Genomic DNA, 14,296 nt, shown 5'->3' with positions numbered 1-14,296 from the left:
GTGACAGCCTGCGCCGGAGTATTGTTTCTGAGCGCTGATTGCTTTAGGATACGTCCGATGGGTAGAAACTAATACAGAATGAAACGGTTTAAGCTGAAATCTCAGCGTTCCCTGCGGCTCCCAAATGCTAAACTTTACATTTATTAACGTCACCTGTAAAGCGCAATAACGAAGTATTCTGGATCTGGACCGGTCTCCAAAAAAAGTTCCAAAGAGCAGATTTTCTGCCCCCCAGCTGGGGCTCCAAACACTTTTTATTTCCCAGGGAAACGTAAAATGGATGCGACTGAACCCCGTTATCCCGGATATCCGATTCTCTGGATTTACGCCAATCGGGTATATTTTACTTCCACCCCATGCATTCATTTCAATAGGATAGGGCTTAATACCCCCCAGGGGGCTATTATTGCACTCAATATACTGGTCTTTGGAGTCAGACCAGATCTCCCAGTTCACACATGGTTTAACCCTTTAGTCGGGAGAAGCTGTATCACTCCCAGGCTCTGTTGAGTCCTGAAAATGAGGATTAAAAGGTTAAAGTTCTTTTTTTTTTTCTGTGAAATTGTTAAATTTGCAGCAGATTTTCACTAATGAGAGCCGATTATTTCACAGAAAGTGATCTCTGTACGCAGAATCAGCCCGAAGAGCTGAAAATTCATCGGTGCCAAGAAGGGGATCTGCGCCCAGCAGAAACGGCAGCCTCAGTAACGCCGAGCTCTGTGCCGCCGCGCGGGCCGTAGTTCTTTCACCGGGTTCCACCGTGATCTACACCGGAAAGGTCATTATTATCCACCGTAAACGAATGGATCCTTAATTCTGTGACGGATCCTCTGTGCCGGGAAGCCGCGGAATCGGCCTCGAGCTGTGTCGCTTTAAGGATCTGCCCTTCCCCCGCCAGCTCTAGTACAGTATTCAAAACTATTTTGGCAAAGAAAGTGCAGGAAGATTTCACAACCTCATCCGTCCGCGAAGCCTTCAAACGCTTCCCCTGCAATCTCCGGACTCCATCAGAAACCATTACGAGGTGAGTGGCTGCAGGTGGGGGGAGACCGGGAGAGGTGGGAGGCGGAAGACGCTGTAATCCTTGTTTAGGGAGAGGTGGGAGATAAAACGTCACTTTAATACGGATTTAGACTTTGGCAACGAGAATGTTTTGTTCTTGGTTTTGAGACACAAGCGGCCAGAAACAATATATCCCTTTGCAACTTCCTACGTTAACCCCTCGAGTGCCCTGCAGGTTAATGCAAATCTTTTGCAGAAACTACTTATAGGAACTGTGAAACCCGGACCCCACCGGCAGATCGGCCCCATTTGGCCCATCTGCTGTAAAAACTCAAAGCTTAATCAGTCATAAAAAATTTTATTGTGGTTTTTAGTTAAATCCCAGAAAATGTAAACTGTCTGTAGAAGGTGCTTAAAATGCACGTAACGGAGTTTTTTATAAGGTGGCCCCAAAAATAACAACCAAAGGAAAAATAAATATTCGCTGAAACAAAAGCTTTACTGAATACGATAAATTCACAGCCTCGTTTTTCTCTGTATTGCGGAGTAAACGGTAAAACTGTAACTCGCTCCTTTCCAGCCCGATCTCAGGACTCGCCGGAGAGAATGGCAAATACATTAAAGCTCCTAAAACCCGGCTCCGTCCGCGCCTTCCGCCAGAACAAAACTCTCCGCTCCGGTTCGGATTTCGTGAAACCGCTGGTTGGATACAGACCCGGAACGTCGAGCTCCGGCTCGTTCTCCACGCTCGCTTCCGAGAAGGGCGACCGGTTCGGTTATATAATAGTGGGCGCCGGGTCGGCGGGCTGCGTTTTGGCCAATCGCCTCTCCGAGGACCGCGATGAGTCTGTGCTGGTATTGGAAGCGGGTCCAAAAGATCTCCTCCTGGGCAGCAAAAGACTGTCCTGGAAGATCCACATGCCGGCGGCGCTCATGTATAACCTCTGCGATGATAAATACAACTGGTTTTACCACACGGAGCCCCAGGCGCACATGGATAACAGGGTGATGTACTGGCCGCGGGGCAGAGTTTGGGGTGGGTCGTCATCTTTGAACGCCATGGTATATATTCGTGGCCATGCAGAAGACTACAACAGATGGAGTCGGGAAGGCGCCGCCGGCTGGGACTACGCTCATTGCCTCCCTTACTTTAAAAAAGCCCAAGCGCACGAGCTGGGGCCGGATGAATACCGCGGGGGGCACGGACCCTTACACGTCTCGAGAGGGAAAACCAACCACGTTCTCCACCGCGCTTTTATCGAGGCGGCTCAACAAGCAGGTTACCCGTTCACCGAGGACATGAACGGCTACCAGCAGGAAGGCGTGGGATGGATGGATATGACTATCTACAAAGGTAGGCGGTTTTCAGCGTCGGGTCTTCGCTGATTCCCCGTCCTGCGCCTTCCCTAACGAGATGTTTGCTTTTGAGGTCAGAGATGGAGCGCGGCCAGCGCCTACCTACGCCCTGCCATATCGCGCCCCAACGTGACCGTGGAGCAGAAGACGCTGGCCACCAGGATTCTCTTCGATGGAGCGAAAGCCACTGGTGTCGAGTACATAAAAAATGGAGAAAAGAAAAAGGTAAGATGCTAAGTTTATGAAAGCGGGAGTTACTGAGGTGCGGAAGGTAATTATACGAAGATACCGACTGCTCTGATCCTTCCAGGCTTTTATCTCCAAGGAGGTGATTCTGAGCGGAGGAGCCATCAACTCCCCGCAGCTCCTCATGCTGTCTGGAGTTGGAAATGCGGATGACCTGACAAAATTAGGCATTCCGGTAATCGCGAACCGTCCAGGTAAGACCCGTCCGCTCCGAGGCGGTAATTACCGGAAAACGCGTCGGGGTGTGAGAGCCGCCAATACGCGCCGTGCCGCGAGGATTTCTAACGAGGTGGCGGAGGGGCAGTCAGAGCCGGGGTTTATCTTTTTAGCTTTTCCTTGTTGATTCATTAAAGAGATATTGCCTGCGGATTCTCCGATAGGTAGAGACGTCGGGTCGTTTCTTACGCGTCAGACGTCGGTTCGCAGGCAGCCGTGATGTTATGGGTTACGCCGCGTCCGTCTCGGACTGTATTCTGGGGGTCTAAAGAGAATTTTTCCTTCCGCAGGGGTCGGACGCAACCTTCAGGACCACCTGGAGGTCTATATCCAGCAGCAGTGCACTCAGCCCGTCACTCTGTACAGAGCCCAGAAACCTCTGGCGATGATGCGGATCGGCCTGGAATGGCTGTGGAAATTTACAGGTAAAAAGGGTTTTTGGCATCGATGGAATTAACAAGAAACCGGACGCTGCACGGAGTAAGAGCTTACAATCTATTGGGAGGTTGAGGGGGAAGGAGACAGACGCTGGGGTTGGCCGTGAGGAGCCGCTCCCCCGTTTAATGCGAAGTCGATGGGGGGTCTTCAGGAAATCTCAATCTGATCCGCAGCTCGTAACCGTAAAGTCTGTGAGTTATGACGTTACGGCTCGCAGTTTAGTGAATAAGACCCAGCGAAGGGCCTGCTGTCTGCTCTGGGGGCATCTCTTTGAGGAATTATCTGTCATTTATTGGTGTTTTGTTTATCACCCAGTTAATGGTTAAACTGTCGCTCTGTGTTTTAAGTCATAAACATGGATGTTACTTCATAGCCGGATGAAATTTGGACCGCGATATCAGAAACCTTTCACAAGAGCCGCGATAATAACCGGGTTGTGTTTCTGTCGGGGTCAGGTGACGGCGCCACCTCGCACTTGGAGTCTGGGGGGTTTATCCGAAGCGCCCCGGGGATCGAGCACCCAGACATCCAGTTCCATTTTCTGCCCTCGCAGGTGATTGATCACGGCCGCGCCGGCCCCACGATGGAAGCCTATCAGGTGCTGACCTTCTCCTCCGACATTTAATGTACGCGGGCCGTTTATTCCACGCAGATCAGCCCCATTCGGCCCCCCATCTAGCTGCCCGTTTCTCCTGCTGTAAAGACCTTAATCAGTCGTTGGTCTCGTCTTAGATTCAGGAGCCGTTTGTCTATCCCATGCATGTTTAATACCCTCACTGTATTAGCCTCTACCACCTCTGCTGGGAGGCTGTTCCACTTATCTAGCACCCTCTCAGTAAAATAAAACTTCATTCCGTCTAAGCCTCTAGTTTTAGATTATAGCGTGGTTCTCCAAGATTTCTCCTCCTTTGAAATATAATTTGAATTTAGTGTCAATCTAACGAGCTGCTTGTCCTAATCTCAGGAGGGGGCTGCGGACGGTTTTCAAAGAATTGTTTCCCAACTTTTGGGAATCCGGAAATAAAACAAATCAGATAAATCAGAATCTGGACATCGCGTCTGGATATATCGCGTCGTCTGTAATCTTTGAGCTGATTTATCATTAAAAGCAGAATTAATGAGATTCGGGGAGCGACGGCTTGAAAGCCAAAGATGATGCGAGATGTTGTTTCCGAGATAAAAGGCGATTCCCGTCCCGCGGGGGGCTTAGAAACAGCCGCGAATCGCGTTGCCGGTCACGAGAACATAAATAAGGGCCCTTCACCCCCCCTTCTCAATGTCGGGGGGAGGTTATTAGCCCATTAACCCTTTAAGAGTATTTTGTCGTAAAAATCTTAATATTTGTCTTAGCTTTTGAAAATATACCCGCGGGGCGCTTCTGTTATAGAATTTTGTGGAAAATTAATCCATTGTGGGTTTTTTTTTTCTTTTTTGGGGGGTTATTATAGGTCCACGTTGGAACCATGAGAGCTACGAGCGCGGGGTGGCTGAAACTCAGGAGCTCTGACCCAAGAGACCCTCCAATTATTGACCCGAACTATCTCTCAACAGGTGAAGACCGGCACCGTTTAATAAATAAGGGACTTAATGAAGCTGGGGGGGTATCTTGTAAAATAGTGAAAATATAATTTTACAGACGCAGCCCTTTTTTTTGGAGATTTACCAGTTTTGGTTTCTTTTCTTGCAGAAAAGGATATTGTGGATTTCCGGCAGTGCGTGAAGTTATCCCGGGAGATTTTCGCTCAGAAAGCCTTCGATGATTTCCGAGGCCCGGAGGTCCGACCGGGACCAAGCGTCCAAACGGACGAGGAGATTGATGCCTTCGTCAGACAGAAATCCGACACGGCCTACCACCCCTCCTGCACCTGCAAGATGGGCCGCACCACCGACCCCGACGCGGTTGTTGACCCCGACACAAGGGTGATAGGTGTGGAGAATGTGAGGGTGGTGGACGCCTCCATCATGCCGAGCGTCGTAAGCGGAAACCTAAACGCACCCACCATTATGATGGCAGAGAAAGCTTCTGACATCATCAAGGGTATCCCGTCCCTCCGAGAGGACAACGTTCCCGTTTACAGGCCAAAGACCCTCAAAACACAACGGTAACCAATCAATTCCATCCTAAACGGCTCAACGCGACTTTTCCGTACGTCTATCAGATTAACCCTAAATGATAAATAATATATTGTCATGAGATTTGGTGAATTAAGATTTTAGAATACCTCCCATGTATCCCCTTGTTAGAGGGACTGTCTGTCTTTGGGATCCTCGTCTTATCCACTAAACCGTGTCCCCCTTCAGCCATTTGCGATGCGGCGGGACGTGGGAACCGGGAGGTTCAAAGATTAGATTTGAATTCAGCAGATTTAAAATAGACGCAGTAGGTGGGTCCACGGGGGCCGCCAGAACGATCCTCTCACAGCTCCCGGGATCTGGCCAGCGTCTCTTGAAGGATGTGTTGCGGGTCTGTGCCAGCCTCGGGGCGTCGGACGGCCGTCCTGCGAGGACTTGATGGATGATTATTAAGTCAGTCGGTTCTTTAGAGTCTCTGCAGCCCTTTCAGAAGTTTAAATGACGGGGAAGTTAAGCGAACGAGGAGCTCGTCTTCAATAGACAGACAGCAGCCTCTTTATCAGAGCCGTTAGCGAGGACGGCGCACCTGCCTGCGTTCATTAACTACGGCTTTATCAGAAACCTAACGAGACTTGGTGAGAAATACGCATTCGTTCTACGGCAGAGGCGAACGAATGAGCGAATCAGCCCCTAAAACCCAAGAGAACGAGGAGAGTTTAGACGACTTCTAGAACGATGTGCAGGCGCTGGGGCGGACGGCTGCCAAAGGGTTACTTTCCTGCGGATCTTCCCAGAGAGATCACCTGCAGAGCAACTTGGAACGATTACCGCTAGAAACGGTATATTCCACGTGAAAACCACCAACGCACCCTGAAAACACTTGTTTCAGGCTCTTAGTGATCTGGATTTTAATGTGTTAAAAGTTCGCTGGCTGATGCGGCTTTTATAGATTTTAACGTTTATAGCGATCCTGTGAATGAAAAAAAAGCACCTAAAAATCCATCTAATAAACGTACTATTAGTGAACGATTGACTCCGCGTTGAGACGATTCCCGTTTCTCTCGCGTTCTCCAGTAGTTGACGAGAATAAAAGGTAATTAACATTCCGGCGAGAGACGTCGCATTAACATTCGGCCGGGAACCCCGCGGACCCCGCAGACTCTTTTGTAGAAAGACGCCTCGGAACCGTGTCGTTATTTAGCGGGTAAACAGCATTGTTGGCATTTCACGTGTTTTTTCGCCATCGGTTCTAAAAGCTGCAGAAATCACCACAAAAACGCGTCGTCATAGAAAAGAAGTTTATTCGGGTTTTATGCGTCTCGTGATTGATGGATTTTCACGGACAATCGCAACTCCGTCCCAAACCCCGAAGTTTATTCTTTCAGCCCTCGTATCCACGTACATAGTGCATATATTTATAGATTTATCACATAAAGAGCATTTCCAAGGTGCATTTCCCGTTCTCAATATACATTGGGGGGCTTTTTGGAAAATTCTTAATGTTTTTTTGTTGAAACGCGCCGGGGGTTACAGGTAAAATACGTTATTTATTAGCTTCCAGGCTCATCTTTCTAGCCCCGTTTTTACGCTCTGTTGGTTAATATCAGTCAGTAAAAGTTGTTTCCAGCTCTTGGATGTTACAAAAATAACCAAAATCCCCCAAAACTGATGTCGCTATAAAATTTTTAACACGGGGTGGGGTATATAAACATGACAGACACACGTGGGATGCACCGTGAAAATGAGATAAGACACTACTAGTGCAGGACTCGTACGGCCCCTGGCCGGCCACAAAACTTCACATTAATTTTCACCTTTCACTCAAAACAGAAAACGTAGACAGAACCGGCCCAGTGAGTTCGATTAATAACGTCTTTTTTAGAGGAAAAAAATATATATATTTTTTTTTAAACACATTGATTTTTGTGTTGTTTCTCTGCTAAATATTCAAAAGAACACAATCGGCATTATAAACGCTCTGTGGATTTTTGGTAACTTTACTTATTAGGTTATCAGGTCTCACAGCTCACCGTCCAAAAAAAAAACCACTCCAAAAAAGTAATTTTCATAAAATTTGTAATAATCTTATTAAAAGATATATTTATATATATTATTTAGACATAAAATTATTTCTAAAAATCTTTTGATACTTTTCATAAATCCTGATTCCAAAAGAAATTCTGACTTCATTCATTTCTTACCATGAATATATATAATATCGTCTTAGGATTCTATAGAATTCCAGAAAAAAATATTTGTATTTTATCGTTTTCATGGAGAACTACATTAAATTAGAACCCATAAATATTGCTGAATCTCGATTACCGTACAATGATTACAAAATATAAAACATCTCTTTACAAATACAAATGAGTTTATATTACAGAGGTCTCCGGGGTCCGGCCGCATTCCCGCGAACGCACCAACTGCCAGCGTCGTTTGCCCTTTTTAGTCAAAAAAATGACTTTTGAAATTAAAATGTTCAACGTGTAAACTATCGTAACGGAGCCCAGAAGCGATAATCCTGGCTACTGTTTCATGATTATTTATTCACAGAATTCGATCCCCGCTGCGGGATGCGCCTCTCGTTCGCCCTCCGTTGGCAGAGCCGGCGAGTCCCTTTTGGCAGCGCTGGCCGGGATAATGAAAGTGTTGCGGCTCGGCGTGGGTCGGGATATGTATGGCTGAGGGTAACATCGTTGTAGTTTTGGATTGTCATCACCGGCGTCCGCGTCTCCAATAATCGCCGTCGTCGTACTCCGGAGCCGTCGGGATGTGCGCTCGGCGTCCGCGCTGCAGCTTTCTGGGACGTTCCGGTCCGTGTTCTCCCGCCATCCGTGGCTCCTTCCACGCGTGAAAGTCTGGATGGTCTTCCGCACGTCGCTGACTGCGAGGCACTTTCTTGTGTTTATAGAATCCTAAATGTTTTTTTGTATTTATTAAAGACTATAAAGTCGTTATACAAATCATTTCATCAGCTAAATCCTCCTCGTCTTTGCTGGGCTCGGGCTCCTCGTCGCTGTAACCCGGCCCGTAGTCTTGAAGTTCGTTGTCCGGCCTGCTTAGGATCGGGAAGACTTCGGCCCCGGGGGTCCCGTTCCGGATGCCGCCATTCAGGAGGTTGCTGGCCGCGCTCTCCATCTCATCGATGGTCATGTCGCACGCGTCGGCGATCTCGTGTTTTGTGGCCGATACAAACTTGGGATCCTTGGCGTATCGGCCCAAACCTTCGGAGATCAGCACCTTAAAAAGGACAAGAAAGAGTTAACTCACGGAGAACATAACGGGGGAAAAACGTGTTTCCAGCAGCCATAAGAAGAGACCGTAACATTATGTCTGGTGATGTCACTGATGTTTTTAGGCCGGTTCGTCACGTTTTGGAATATCGTACCGCCGCGCACGCTGATCCTGAGCGGCTTTCCTATCTGTGGCTTCTGCGCATTCCTGGCCACGGAAGCTGAGAACGCGAGAGAATTACACGGACAAGGACACACAAGCCACTTACCGCCTCCACCAGGCTGTCGGCACTCCGCTGCTTGTCGCTCTGTTTGTTGTGGAAGTCGTCGGGAACCATTAGGTTGGATTGGGAGAACGGCGATCGGTGGGAGACGTCCGCGTCGTCCGTGTACCAGGAGCTTCTCTGTAAGGAAGGGAGGCTTCCGTTCATCTTCTCCCGGGACTCTGCCCTGTCCACGCGGATCAGCGGGGTGTAGAAGGGACTCCGCTCCCTGTGGTTGGGAGTGGCTGGCGGGGTGGCCCAGGATCGCGTGGAGCGGCACGGAGAATGTTTCTGGGCTTTGCTGGAGTCCAGGCCGGCGACTGCCATGATCTAAAGGAACGACACAGACAGCGTCGGACGTTAAAGGCTTTGGAGACAAACGTATGACCTCATAGTTGGGAGGGGGAGGATTAAGAGGGGCATATTGAGGGGTATTTGGGGTTGACCAATGAAATTGTTGCACACACACACAGGCCACGCCCACTGCATGGGTGTTTTACCTGTTGTTGCATTAAATGCAGCGGGAGGGCCGCCCGGTGATGAAAGGACGGAGAGAGGGGCAGGTCGTCGTCGTGGCTGCTCTGCCTGCGCAGGCATTCGAAATTAAACGAGGATCTTCGGTTTGCTGCAAAACAGGAAAGGCGAGTCAGTCGCACCATCGGGAACCTTCATCTGTTTGTCAACGAAACTTGCAATCTAACTGCGGTGCTTCGAACACAAAATTATCCAGTCTCTGAATCCTGGTTAGCAGCAAATTTTACAGATCTGCGAAGGATTCTCTCGGAACGCGGCGCCCGCTGCACGTCACGCCGAGGTCTGCGAGGATTTCCAGCTGGGTCATCACACGCGTGATCTTAGTTTTATTACATGTTAATCAGAGAGCTTTGCGGCCCTCGAGGGCCGTGTTGGCCAAACGATGCCCTGCATGCAGTTGGGCGACTCACGTGGCGGGGTCGGGGGAAGCAGCCGTCTCCTCGGGGATCGTCTTGTTTCAAAACACGAGTGCGCGTCGTCCTCGTCGAAGAAGCTGTGGGGGTGATGGTAGCCCTTCGGCCTTTCGTAGTCCAGGTCGCCGGCCCGGCACAGCGGCGGCTCCTCGTACGGCAGTCTGAAGCCAGAAGAACATGTCTGTGACACGGGAACGGGTCAGGAGCTGTGCGAGGGGTCACGGAGGGAGCGCTCACCTGTTTCCAGACAGCATGCTGTCTACCTCGTAGCCCTCCTCCTCGCTGTAATACTCTCCCTCCCCGAGGTAAGGGTCCTCGTCCAGGAAATCGGGGTCTTCACGGAAGATCACAGGCATGTTCCGGTGTCCGGACTCTGACCTGCAGATCACATGTGTATCATACGTGTTCCTGCGTGTGCAGAAAGCATGGCACATAGGACCGGCACTCGCTCCGGCAGAAAAACTCGCACTGATGGGGCAGCCGGATTTTGGTGCGGATTTCATTTCGGATGCCGTTTGATTGGACGATAATCTAGCGCAAAAAAAATACGTGCAGGGACTAAAGTATCGACTAAAACGACCTGTTACTAGCCATATGGAGTTACCACGGCAACGGGGAGGAGTATCAGCCGATAATCGGATACTTTGTGTAATTAATGAGCGGATTCCGGGAATATCTCAGGATGGCCAACGAAGGGTTAATCCTCTAAACATTAAAGAAAGAAGTAAATTCTCGGGAGATTCAAAATTAGACTGAAATGCAGAGATCCAAGGAAGCCACGCACACGGAAGCCACGCACACGGAAGCCACGGCTCACAGCATGTAATAACTACAATCTTCACATATATTGTATGACTGATGACACGGAACGTACCTAATAGAACTCTCATAATAGCGGCTCCTTCCGGGAAAGCCATACAAATACGGAAGATTCGTTAGATACAAGAGTTATTACACGTGTACACGCCACGCAACACTTATAACACGTGTATACACACCATGCAACAGTTATTACGTACGTACACGTCACATGACAGTCATTACACCTGTACACGCAACACTTATTACACGTGTATACACGCCACACGACAGTTATTACATGTGTACACGCCACGCAACGGTTTTTACTGGGTCCATACGCTACAAGCTGAGAACGTTTGGTTTAACCCATTGCGTGTCAGGACGAGGGCTGCGTGTTGAAGCCCCCATAACGCTACCTTTTTACGCTCGATCTCCGGGGATTTTCGGGGGGGTCTCTGGGGTGCAGGTAGTAGCCGTTCTCAGACGCGTGGTCGTGTGGCGTGAGGCTGCCGTGCCGCCCGGTCACCGGTTTGAAGACGTTGGCGTTGTTGAGGTTGGCGTTGGTGGAGTTGTAGACGCGGTGCCCCGCATACCCGTGGTTCCGATGCACAGCGTTCCCGGCGTGAGAGTAAAACGGCCTCTCGGTGTCGCCGGTGGGTCGGACCGGCGGTCGCTGGACGTGCAGAGGCCGGCGCATCGTGTTAGTCTGGTAGGAATCCTGCCGGTCGTTGGCCACGTGGTTGACGTGGTTACCAAACAACCCGCCATTTCTCTGCAGACGGAAGGGAAAGTAATGGCGGGAAAATGAAGCGCGTGTAACTACTTCGGGTGTCAGTTGCTATAGCGACCGCACCACTTTGCACTAGAATTGCCCAGGACATAGACCGCGAGTGAAATAACGTACCCTGAAGATATCGTCGCCCCCCTCGGCGTGGTCATTCTCCTCCGGCTCGTCGTCCTGCAGGTCACATGATATCGCCCGCCGAATCTCAGGCCCGATGTCGTGTAGAGTTCTCAGCCCGGCCTGAGGGGGCAAAAGGACATGACGGGGGGTCTTTAGTGACGAGGAACACTCAGCGAGCACAGAAGACCCCGTTATGGAGAACGGGCTTTACGAGGGTCCCGGGAGCCCCTGTCTGATTCCCATCTGCTCCCGGCAGCCACCGGCACCGTCTACTCCCCAAAACAACGTGTGTCCGCAGGGGCCGTGAACACTGTCTATTAAAATATCACGACGTATCATTAAGTCTGCGCTGAAAGGCTGTCCGTCCCACGGCTGCCACATTAACCCCGGAAGTGCCAAGAGATCCCGCTGGGCACGTGGGGTATATCGGCGGTGACGACTGCAGAACGTAAAGGGTTAAATTATTCAATAACCAGCAGCAAAGGGAATGACGATCCCATTGTACCGCGCTGCAGAGTATGATGGCGCTATATATATATATATATATATATATAAATAATAACTATACGCCGGGGGGCGGTGGCATCTACCCCCGGCCGGGGTAAAAATCCTTTATAACGAGAATAAAATGCCCAACGGGGATGAAAAAGGGCAAATTATATCAATTTACACGATCATCTTAACATTTAAAATGTAACCAAATGCACCAAACGTACATGAATTGGGAATAAAAGAGTAACACAATATACCCCCAACCCCCCCCCAAAAAACAGAATATACCCCCAACCCCCCCAAAAACACAATATACCCCTAACCCCCCTAAAAAACACAATATACCCCCAACCCCCCCAAAAACACAATATACCCCCAACCCCCCCCAAAAAACACAATATACCCCCAACCCCCCCCAAAAAAACACAATATACCCCCAACCCCCCAAAAAATACAATATACCCCTAACCCCCCCAAAATTACAATATACCCCTAACCCCCAAAAATACATAGTGTTATAGAATCCAGTAAGGGGGGTAATATGAATAAGCAATATACCCCTAACCCCCCCAAAAACACAATATACCCCTAACCCCCCAAAAACACAATATACCCCCAACCCGCCAGCACCCAGTAAAAATACAGGAGAAAAAAAAGAAATTTCCTTATTAACTCTTTGAATACCGGCAATGGAGAAAAGCATTACACCGGCACTCAAAGAGTTAAAAGGGAGAGGGGCGGGGTTCTATTAAAATGACAGCATGCAGGGAGCGCTCACATACGCTGTAGCAGTGCACATAGGACACGATGCGCTCCAGGGTCGGGGGCCCCATGCTGTCCATCGGTGTCGGGGGGCTGGGTAGCTGGTGTCGGGGGCTGGGTAGCTGGTGACGGGGGGCCGGTGCCGGTGAAGCTGCTCCCACCTCTCTGAGCCGCAGCTGAGTCACTAATAACCTCAGGCAGTTTACCGCCTCCGACCGAGGCTCGCTCCGCTCGATGGCGTCACGAGGCCTCCCCGTTCCGTTATCAGCGGGGAAAGGGATCCCCCTTATGGGCAAAAACCGCTGACAGCCATTATTTCAGGGGCGCTTACTGTATGTTTATATATATTGGCCAAAGTAGCTTTCGGGGCCTCGGAGGTCTCTTCTCCAGATGATTTATTCTATAGAAGAGACTTCTGAGGTCCTGAATCCTTATGTAACTTTACTATCTCTATTTACCGGGTATATAAAAGGTACCACCTTCCGCTAAACACCCCACCTTCTCTTGGACCGTCTTCCGCATCAGGGTACCCCCGCATGAATGTCTGACAGGGCCCCTAATATCTGCAATAGGACCCCCCATCATCCCGTGATTACAGAGGCTGGCAGGCCACGCACGGAACGCACTACTCCCCTGGGCACAGGCGGTATTACGGCGCGGTATAATCACCCATAACGGAGGGTAAGAGAGTCACCTGGAGGGCCACGGTGGAGTCCTTCGCCGGGTACTTCCCCACCAGTCCTTGTTCCTTGCGCTTCTTGAATTTCCTAAAGTAGTCCTGTATCAGGAAGGTGGCATAGAACTTCCCCACGGTTACCTCATCATCTAAACAAACAGACAGAGCCTTCGCGGTCAGCGACAGTCACCGGCAAACGCTTCCAAAGATGGCGGACGGGGGGGGGGGCGCGGACAGACAGGCGGGGAGGACAAAGCCAACATCTCATGGACGCCACAAGCCATGCCGGACGTGAGACCCCGCACTGAACATGAGGGGTTAACGGCGGGACTCGTAACGGGTCGGAGTGACTGAAATTATTCTTTATGGCAATAAACTGATAATTCATGTTTTTTAAAGACGTTTTGGGTCCTTCTCATGACGTCACCGGTTTGGCTTTAATCAACCCAAGGATTAGAATTCCTCGGTTCCAGAACCCGATGTTCTCTCGGACGCCGGACGTTAATATTGGTTGTATTTTTTTTTGGGGGGGGGGGTTGGGTTTAGGCGGACAGGAACGGGGGTCTCGGTTTGGGGGTCAGTGGGAGGACGGGGCGAGGGACGAGCGTGCGGCCCCCAGACATGCAGGCGCCGGATTCATGCATCCGTAGAAGTTAAAGAACGGTCGGGGAATGCGGCGGGCGAGAGGCAACGCGAGTTCCATGCCACCAGCCTAAAACAGAATTGCTTCAGAATATTCCGAGGACCGTTGGAAAGACAGAGGCTGCAGAGAGAGCTCAAGCACAGAGGTTACCATCGTGAAGCGCGTCGGCCATGCAAGCGGCAGAGAGCAGCGACAGGAAGGACGCGGACAAAGTGTTTTAAATGTGCAGGATCGACTGGCG

General features: G+C 50.1%; 2 protein-coding genes across 2 annotated transcripts in view; one reads left to right on the top strand and one right to left on the bottom strand.

Annotated features, from left to right (window-relative positions):
• Positions 1-866: 866 nt before the first annotated feature.
• On the top strand, positions 867-5,452 carry CHDH (choline dehydrogenase). Its single transcript, XM_053470051.1, has 8 exons — positions 867-1,024; positions 1,583-2,356; positions 2,432-2,583; positions 2,669-2,798; positions 3,111-3,245; positions 3,714-3,856; positions 4,707-4,809; positions 4,946-5,452. The coding sequence occupies exons 2-8, from the start codon at positions 1,609-1,611 to the stop codon at positions 5,362-5,364; spliced, it is 1,830 nt and encodes a 609-aa protein (XP_053326026.1). The 5' UTR covers positions 867-1,024; positions 1,583-1,608; the 3' UTR covers positions 5,365-5,452.
• A 2,702-nt stretch (positions 5,453-8,154) lies between these two features.
• Positions 8,155-14,296, bottom strand: part of CACNA1D (calcium voltage-gated channel subunit alpha1 D) — a 52,467-nt gene continuing 46,325 nt past the window's right edge. Inside the window, exons 39-47 of the mRNA XM_053470056.1 lie at positions 13,431-13,561; positions 11,483-11,602; positions 10,995-11,350; positions 10,652-10,678; positions 10,015-10,155; positions 9,775-9,938; positions 9,331-9,455; positions 8,837-9,160; positions 8,155-8,574 (exon numbers count right to left, since the gene is read on the bottom strand). Of these exons, the coding sequence (XP_053326031.1) occupies positions 8,278-8,574; positions 8,837-9,160; positions 9,331-9,455; positions 9,775-9,938; positions 10,015-10,155; positions 10,652-10,678; positions 10,995-11,350; positions 11,483-11,602; positions 13,431-13,561 (1,685 nt within the window). The 3' untranslated portion in view covers positions 8,155-8,277. The remainder of the gene's footprint in view (positions 8,575-8,836; positions 9,161-9,330; positions 9,456-9,774; positions 9,939-10,014; positions 10,156-10,651; positions 10,679-10,994; positions 11,351-11,482; positions 11,603-13,430; positions 13,562-14,296) is intronic.

The sequence above is a fragment of the Spea bombifrons genome, chromosome 6, assembly GCF_027358695.1.
Source record: "Spea bombifrons isolate aSpeBom1 chromosome 6, aSpeBom1.2.pri, whole genome shotgun sequence".
In the NCBI taxonomy this organism is placed as follows: Eukaryota; Metazoa; Chordata; class Amphibia; order Anura; family Pelobatidae; genus Spea; species Spea bombifrons.
This window is presented reverse-complemented; position numbering and strand designations above follow the sequence as displayed.